This window comes from Amborella trichopoda, chromosome 1, assembly GCF_054954075.1.
Source record: "Amborella trichopoda isolate Santa Cruz 75 chromosome 1, AtrichopodaSantaCruz75HAP2 v2.0, whole genome shotgun sequence".
Taxonomy (NCBI): Eukaryota; Viridiplantae; Streptophyta; class Magnoliopsida; order Amborellales; family Amborellaceae; genus Amborella; species Amborella trichopoda.
In genome coordinates this window covers 42,817,088-42,825,711 of record NC_142336.1, presented here as the reverse complement: position 1 = coordinate 42,825,711, position 8,624 = coordinate 42,817,088, and the positions used below count along the sequence as shown (strand labels likewise).

At 38.8% G+C, this 8,624-nt stretch overlaps 1 protein-coding gene across 1 annotated transcript; it reads right to left on the bottom strand.

Annotated features, from left to right (window-relative positions):
• Positions 1 to 3,743: 3,743 nt before the first annotated feature.
• Positions 3,744 to 6,662, bottom strand: LOC18442414 (hypothetical protein). Its single transcript, XM_020672298.2, has 6 exons — positions 6,211 to 6,662; positions 5,962 to 6,038; positions 5,788 to 5,824; positions 5,239 to 5,446; positions 4,557 to 5,055; positions 3,744 to 4,386 (listed from the first exon to the last, which is right to left on the bottom strand). Exons 1-6 carry the CDS (start codon positions 6,464 to 6,466, stop codon positions 4,048 to 4,050), a joined length of 1,416 nt encoding a protein of 471 aa, XP_020527957.1. The 5' UTR covers positions 6,467 to 6,662; the 3' UTR covers positions 3,744 to 4,047.
• Between the last annotated feature and the right edge of the window lie 1,962 nt (positions 6,663 to 8,624).

The following is an 8,624-nucleotide window of genomic DNA, read 5'->3' as shown; positions in this document are numbered from 1 at the left end:
GGAAGGGCTTCGCCTAATTCTCTAAAGTTTGGATCCCTAATGCTATGGGTGAGGGTCTATATTTATAGGCTAGGACCTAATGGCTCCTACAAGTGGCGACGCAATCTGGTCCGTTGATCAACAACGAAACACAAGATTACACTAAAGTAAATATCTCAAATGCGTTCGTAAATAAGTGTTACACAGACACGGTGGACCCCACAATTTTGCGGTTTCTTGTCACCTGGCATGTTGTGTTTGTTGGGATCTTTCAACATGTAAATGAGTCATTTTAGGTGCATTTTAGTGGTGGTAATGGGTTTAAATAAGGAGTTTTAAGGGTCATAAGAGTGAGGTCAAACTAAGGTTTAGTAGGGGTTATAGTGTTATTAGGGTTTGACCTAGGATTAAAGGTGTTGGCCCATGTTTAAACTAATTTAGGTAAGTTTTAGATTGGTTCAGGCCATTTTAGGTAGGTTTAGGCTTCTTTTATCAAGTTTAAAGATTATTTAGGCTTGATTAGGAAGGCTTAGGGAGGTCAAGTGCTCATTTAGCAAGGTTTAAGATGGTTTAGTGGACTAAGCTAGTTGAACTAATTCAGTTAAGTTTTAAATGTGGGAGTTCATTCTATGAGCTATGGTGTATGGGGAATAGTGGTCCTAAGGCGTATTGAAATAATATGGTCCCTAGTCTAGTTTTAGGCTGAAAGATAGGTTCTCTGTGGGGTGAATTTCAGGGTTTTGATTAGGGGTTGGTCTAGGAAAAGTTTAGGCCTATACTCAAGGTTTCCATGGTCTTGGTTCAGGAAGTCCTTCAATTGAGAATGGGGTGTCTACAGTTGCCTCTCTTTGTCACTCATGTCACACACTTTGGGTGAAACAGGCGGCAAACAAGTAGACACCTAAGGCATAGAGTCCTAGAAATACAGGGTTGAACAAAAAGATTCGAAGGAGAATGTTTTGCTAGAATATCTTACAATAGTCAACTAATGGTGCCTATGGTCTCTGAGTCCTGGAAGTGAGCTAAACCCATCTATTTGGGTGATCGTTGAGAGGTCCATTTGTCAGCAAGCTTAGGTTGTGGTATCAGATCAATTCATAAAAATGTTCACCAAAGGTTTGAAGAAAGTAATACAATATACAAAAAAATGGCTGACACCAATCGGCACAAAAAGGTCTTTAATAAAGGAGATTTTATGTGGGTATACTCAAAGAAAGAAAATTTTCCAATAGGTGACCACCACAAGCTCAAAGAAAAGAAGGTTGGACCATGTCGCATGCTTGAGAGGATCAATGATAACTCCTACAACCCCCCTTCAATGTGAAAGATCTCATTGAGTATTATGGTGTTTCGAATACAAACACGAAGGCGAGTTCTCTCGATCCCGGGGAGGATATGCCGGAGACCCAAAAGTCCAACATAGACTACTAGTTCCCATAAGCTTTGAATGGGGGAAAGAGAGTCGCAATGAACTTTAATTTCTAGATTTGGGAGTGGGAATAAACTTCGGAACTTCTGATTTTTTGGTAGGAAATCAAGTGGCTTTTAAAAGGCCATTAAAATGTGGAAACAACATGTATAAAAAGGATATGGTGCGCCATTTTCAATTCAAATTATATAATTTTCTTTTAAAAAATATAGCAATTTGCTTATAGCGTTTAGTAGAGCTTGTCTCCTACCTATTTTCTCTCTCTACATTCTCTCTTTATGGTTGTTTTTTTCTCACTAAGTTGTGGTACCTCCATTGCTTAGCTTCATCAGGCTCCCAACATAAATTGAGTGTGAAGATACATGGATGGGTCTTAAAATTTTAGGGCATTGAGAATTGTTGTGGCCCAACCGAACTGGGGAAAAATATTCTTAAATGCTAGAGAAATTTGAGGAACCCCCAAGAAAGACTTTACATATTTGCCAAGCAATCTTTAGCCACATTACTATGTTTCCAAAAATAGATTGAGCATGAAGAATGAATGCACGGGTCTTGAAGTTTTAGGGTGTTTACAATTGCAGCACCAGAACGCTGGCTAGAATCTGCCAAACCCCTCGCCCCCGCCAACCCTAACCGCCCCCCATCTCCCCCACACATTCTCCAAAAAAAAAAAAAAAAAGAAAAAAAAGAAAGAGGATATGTGCAATATGTGCATTCATGCTCATACAATCCATGTGCAGAAAATATGTCTATGTCGTTCTAATACACACGAAGAAGCATACGTAAATAAGTGGTACAGAGCAAGAAATATAGAAGTTTTGGGGAAAATTTGAAACTCATATTTGGGAAATAATTAATTTGCCAACCCATCTCCAATTATATTATCATCCCCACGTATATTGTTCACAGAACACGTAAGAAGAATGCCTTCGGGTTCATACTTGACTGTATCAGATTTTTGTCCTTTGAGCTAAGATGAACAAATAATGACACACAAAACGGTAGAGCTTGTGAAATTATGTGATGATGGAGAAACCTGCTCACACACATGTATGTCAAAGTTGTGTACCTTAATTGCAAACAGAGCAAAGTAGAGCTAGAGCAAACTTTCCCTTCGCTAGAAGTCATTTTGGTTGATGGACACATTACTTTGAGGCGTTGAAGAAGTCCTAGATGCCTATCAAAGATATCCCTAACTTGCCAACCAATCTAAAGCAATATTACCCTGCTTAGGATATGGATCTCAAAATAGACTGTGGTTGAAGAGTGAGTGGCATTTTACTCATATAATAATAATCATCATCATCATATTTTTTTTCCAACTATTTGAGGTTAGCTACATGAATCTTGGTCTGCCATTCTGCTCTTATGCTTACGTAATTAATAATGTACATTAAAGATATTTTGCTTGTGTTAACACTAAATAAGCAAAAGTAGTAGAGCTTAAGAAAAAGAAATTTATGGTACTGGAGAAAATTGTTCACAAAAAAATATATTTCGAATATGCTCACTTTACGCTAATACTAGTGCATATAAGCACACAAATCGGTAAAGCAAGAGAATAATCTAAGATGTTTAAGAAAATTAAATCAACCCCAAACATAAATTGACCTACAAAATCTGTAGTCATGGTAAACTCAAGAAGCATTCTCCAAATTACTTCGAGGAATATGTGCCTTCATGTACATATGCGTGCATGCAAATGTGTGTGAACTTTAGTATGCTACAAGACTATATATATATATATATATATATATATATATATATATATATCTTATAATTGCACCCTCTATACACTTGAAAAAAATAATATCTCAAGATTGAATAGAGACCGTCCAATTATTAGAGGGTGATATTTAAGTGCTAGAAAACTAAAATTTCAATTTTTTTTTTTTTTCTTTTGAGAATAATCGTCTAGTGATTCCAGGAGGTCTCTCAACATACATATACATTATGCTCGCGCAGGAGCATACTATACATGCACTTTAGTGTTACACACACAAGAGGCACACCCAAACAAGCAAGGCTAATTTAAACACAAATGCTCTGCAAACCTATACCAAACATCTTAAATTTTGATAACTAATCTGCAGCAGCATTGCAACCTCTGAAGAGATGTTTCTCAAAAAGACCAGCAAAGAAGAGATGATTGCACACTGCACTACATGTGATACGCTGCTGATAAACAACAAGTAGCACACTATTTATATACTTTGTAAACTCCACTTTGTACTTCGCTACAAACTGAATAGAAATGAACCATTTCTTAGCCGGAGTGTCTAATGAGAGAGAGAGAGAGAGAGAGAGAGAGAGAGAGAGAGAATTATTTAAGAAATTTTGTGTACCCAAGCTAGAATCTTCAATGATATTACCCTAATTTCAAAGAATTTTTGGTCAGGTTTTTATTGTAAGAATATCGAAGAGTGTCACCAGTAACTCAATGGCTAGCAATCTGAAATGCCAAAGAGAAACCACTACCGATGGTTTATAACCAGACCGACAAAATCTTCATTCCCTACACAAATTACTTCAGAATGTCGCAGAAGAGAAAATGATCACAGGGAAATGATAATTACCTTATTGAGAAGTACATAAATTGAGAAGTAACATAGGCCTCTGAGACAAGTACTTTGAAGATCTCACTCCAATGCCCGAATTGACATGGTCAGATCTAAAGTACTCAGCCTCCTGGGGGCCTGCCCACTGCTATCTTTTTCTAAGAGTCTTAAATCAGTTTTCATGGTATCTCTAGGTTGCCCACTTTCTTGTGGGTTTTCCTTTGAAGAAGAAGGGGGGGTGCATAAGGATAATGAGAGACTACTGTCAATATCCTCAGCGTGAGGTTTCTGCAAACTCGGGTTTAGGGTTAATTGCAAATCAAGCTCAGAAGTGTTCAATCTCTTCCCATCTGGACTCGTATCCTCGCATGGTTTATCCAGAAGGTTCATACCAAGGTTGTCATTTCCATGTTGCTGCAACTGTAAATTTGTAGATCAATCAGTGAAAGCAAATACAGATACATTTGGCTAGCAAGGTCAACAAGAATTATAATTTTCTTTATATATTTAAATCAGTTGAAACAAGTGCATGTCTTTGTGTTTCTGAGGGGGAAGAGAGAGAGAAAGGGGGGGGAGGGGAGAGTATTTACCGGGAGCTGCAAAGAGAGCTCAAATTGCGATCCATGCCTATCAGAAGCAGTTAAAGCCTCATGGGATCTATTTGTGAGCATAGTATTATGAGCAATACTCCTTCCAAAAATCGACTGATCCATGGTTGCAACAATGGAGCTTTGACAAGAACCCACGACATTTGCTCGAGCTTGGCCCGAACAATTCCACTCAAAATTTGGAGGAATTTGCCTATCAAACCCTTGCACTCCAATTCCTTCACTCCTGTACCCAATTCCTGTCTCTCTCTGAATGTTGGGGTATCTTCTCTCTTCTATGCTGTGGTTTAATTTAAGAGGCCCACCTGAGGTGGCTGCTCCCCTTATTGCAAACAACTCTTGCATTGACCTGTTGCCATTCTCTCTGAACACTGTATTTTGTACCATATTGTTGCCTAGGACATGAAAGGTTGATCTTGATCCCCCATGATTATCACCTATACCTTGGAATCCATATGGTTTGAATACCCAATCATGCTGCCTTTAATGTCAAAATCAGAAAAAATGAGATTGGGCCTAGAGAGAGAGAGAGAGAGAGGTTTTGAAACCACAATAATGCAAAACCTGAGAGAGTTGGTCCTGTGAGCAGATGAATACTGGAGAGAGAGAGAGTGTGTGTGAAAGAGAGAGAGAGAGAGAGAGAGACAGAGAGAGAGAGAGATACCTGAAATTGTTGCTTCTGTGATCGTAGGAGTGGAGGATTGGTCGATGGAGGAGGCCGTAGAGATGATCAGGATCGTGAATATTCTTGCCTCCTCCTGCTGCAAAAAGGGTACCGTTGTCCTTACTGAACTGCTGCTGCATCTGCAGACTGCTGCCTCTTGCATAGTAGTGATCCTCCCCCGGTATCAGCCTGTCCGGCTGCGATATGACTGTGTAAAACACGAGCACCAACCCCAATTTATCAGAAATAGTACAACAGAGAAGAAGAGAACCAAATATGACTCTTCTTTAGCATTTACTCAGTGGAAACATGGATCATTAGCTAGGGTTTCTGTAAACTGGTGAGCAACTGTATATAATATCAAATGATCTCTTATTCTTCTTATTAACTCTCTAAAATTGCACTGTATTTCCATGTTGTACTTTTTTGAGATTGTTTGTTAAACATTATGAAATAAAGGTGTCCTTTTTATCTTAGGAAAATGATTGAATTGGTTTTTTTTATTTTTTAAAAAAGAAAAAGGAAAAGGAAAAATTTTGAGTGCCTCACCTTGCCCAGAATCGTCGACCTTCTTGCTCCTATACATCTGAAACCCGAAAAACCCGAAATCAAATTTTATTAGAAAAATTTAAAAAAACCAGCCTTTTAGCTTCACACTAAAAAGTCTAAGAACCAAGATCTCTTCACTTAAACGCCCTGAAGATGATCCAAGCATTCTCATACCTGAAGATGGCTTTTTACGTGAGCAATACTAAGTCCTTTCACATTCATCAGCTGTAAAACCAACTTAGGCGTTGCTCCTGCACCACCAAAAAAATTAAATTAATTACAAATAATTATCTAAAATGGATCAAACATTCAATAAGATTCTACGCAAAAAACCCAACATTTATCTTTGTTAAAATTCTGAGATCTCACTTTTTTATTGTTAAATATACAAATTTATAGAAAATAAGCTCTGTGATCACTCACTATCTTGGCCACCAAGTCTCTCTACCGCATGGACAAAGCAAAGATGTAGATCAGGTGTCCATCGAAGCCGAGGCATTTTCGATCTCACATATTGCCTCACTCCTCCGGTCGTTGCTGGTTTCATGTCTCTCTCTTTGACCCAGCTTTCTGAATTCTGGTCGCAGGAATCCACTGACCTCTTTCTGGAATTTGATGGAAACCTCTCTCCAGAGGAATCGTTGCTACTGCTTCCACTTCTCTCTTCTCCGAGCTCCATTGCATTAAACCTGAGAGCTATACGCCGGAAATTTGACGGGAACACTTCTTCCGGCCATTTAAAGGACGGGAAAGAGGAGAGAGATTAGGGCTGAGAGAGAGAGAGAGAGAGTAGGAGGCAGGTAGTAGAAATAATTAAGAGGGAGGCTAACGAGTGTATGCTACATTGATTGGCCTCTGTAACTATGGAATGGGATGGTTGAATTCAGGAGGATGGGTGCATGAATTGGGCCGTGACTCATCCAAAAATTTCCATATTGTCCTTAGGCCACGACTCATGGAGAAATATCCATATTGCCCGTCCTTTATGGTTCTAGAATTGACCTTTGTGCCCTTGTAATCAGCATCATTTTCTGAAATAACTAAACTGCCCTTGTTAACTTTGAAAGGTTTATGTCACGACAAGAAGAACACTCCACTAGCGCATTGGCCCGAACCCATTTTGACTCCGAAGTTCAAATGTTTCTCTCTTTTTATTAAATTACAAGAAATGTTTGAAAAACTCAGTTGTCTGGTTGTTTTTATAACATCTCGTATTTGATAGAAGATAATGACATAACAAGATTCGTGCAGCCGATCTTTTATAATTAAAATAAAACTTTGATAATATACGTGAATCCTCGTTCAAATAATACACTTGCAACTCGATTAAACGCTAGAATTTATCTGATTTCTCTCTACTGCATTATACTTATAAGTTTGAATTCTTCATGTAATTAAGTTTACAACACGGTGAAAATGAAGGATTCGATATCGTAATGGGGGAAGTTCTAAACCCTTCAACTCAATGGGTAGTTCCGATATTTTCAGTAAAATGGGGTGCGTTAAAGAAAAAGGTCCACCACAGTATAATAATCGTACGGATGAGGATTGCCGATAAACCCGACCATCAAGATTGCTGGCGAGGCATGACGTCACACTCCTCTCACGTTCAGTCCGCCTAACCTCCCACCCTTTTTCACCACTTTTCTCCTCTCTCTCTCTCTCTCTCTCTCTTTTTTACGCTCTCTTACCCTCTCTCTCGGTCTCAGAGTTCTTGGAATCGAACTGAAAGGGTTGACCGGACATAGCTTCGAAAGCGACCAAAACTGAAACCAGCCAGTAGCCGATTCCAATCTAACCAAACGATTAGCCGTTAGATCGCTCAGTTTCATTAACACTACTCTCTTTATACGTAATCTTTTATTACTTTCTCTCTCTTTCCTTTAGGACTCTCTCTCTAGGTTCACGTAAATAAGAAAATCTCTGCGAAGTTGCAGGAAATCGATGCAATTTTTATGTTTATTTTGTTTTTAGCTAGACGCTGAATGTCCAAAGATCGAGCACCAGTGCCTGTGTTTATTTATCATATAATAGTAATGAAAAATAATATTGATTAGTTTTCATTGGGTTCCAAGTATTGGCACTTGGTTTTTCTGGACTACATGTGTGTAAACGAGTTGAAGATTGAGAGAGGGGGTGGGGAGTGGGAGATTAAAAAGTTTGTGTAGGTACTGCTGAAGAGCTCAAAAGAAGTAGGAGCAACTAAAATTTTGAACTAACAACGAACAGTGAGAAAATTCACTGATTGTCACGGCTGTAAATTCCTGTGTGTAGTCCCAAGATGAAATTGAGATGAGAAATACAGTTTAAAAATGAACTCATGTACGACTTCTGGAGCAAGGACAACAAGCGAGAGAAAAAAAAAGGGTTGGAGAAGCATGACAGAGCTGGAAAGATTGATAAATAAATAAGCATACCACTCTGTGCTATACTGGTTGGCTCTGTGTATTCATCTACTATAAACTTTTTCTGTTGACATTTTTTTTATGAAATATATATATATGCAAACAGGAATCCTCCACAGCTAAATGGTCACATATCTTCTTTTTTCTATGACAAAGAAATGGTCACATATTTTCCCTCAAACCCAGACGAAGTTCTTGGGCAACTATGAGAAACGGATAGGGGAAAGAGAGGGATAGGGGGTAGCAACGGTAGGGTGGCTCAGCCCGGCCCTAAAAACAAATTAGGGCATGGGTAACAAATACGGCCCGAGGGCGGGCTTAGGCCAATACAGGCCCATCCCGATCAGCCCTGGTTCTAATTTTTTCATCTTTATTTTTCATTTAATTTTACAGCCTTAGAGAGAGAGATGGCAGTCTCCCTTCATTACCCGG

Coding starts and splice junctions, on each gene's coding strand:
- LOC18442414 (XM_020672298.2), bottom strand. CDS start 6,466: ATGGAGCTCGGAGAAGAGAGAAGTGGAAGCAGTAGCAACGATTCCTCT. Junction 6,039..6,210: donor GAGACTTGGTGGCCAAGATA/GTGAGTGATCAC, acceptor TTGGTGGTGCAG/GAGCAACGCCTAAGTTGGTT. Junction 5,825..5,961: donor ACGTAAAAAGCCATCTTCAG/GTATGAGAATGC, acceptor TTCGGGTTTCAG/ATGTATAGGAGCAAGAAGGT.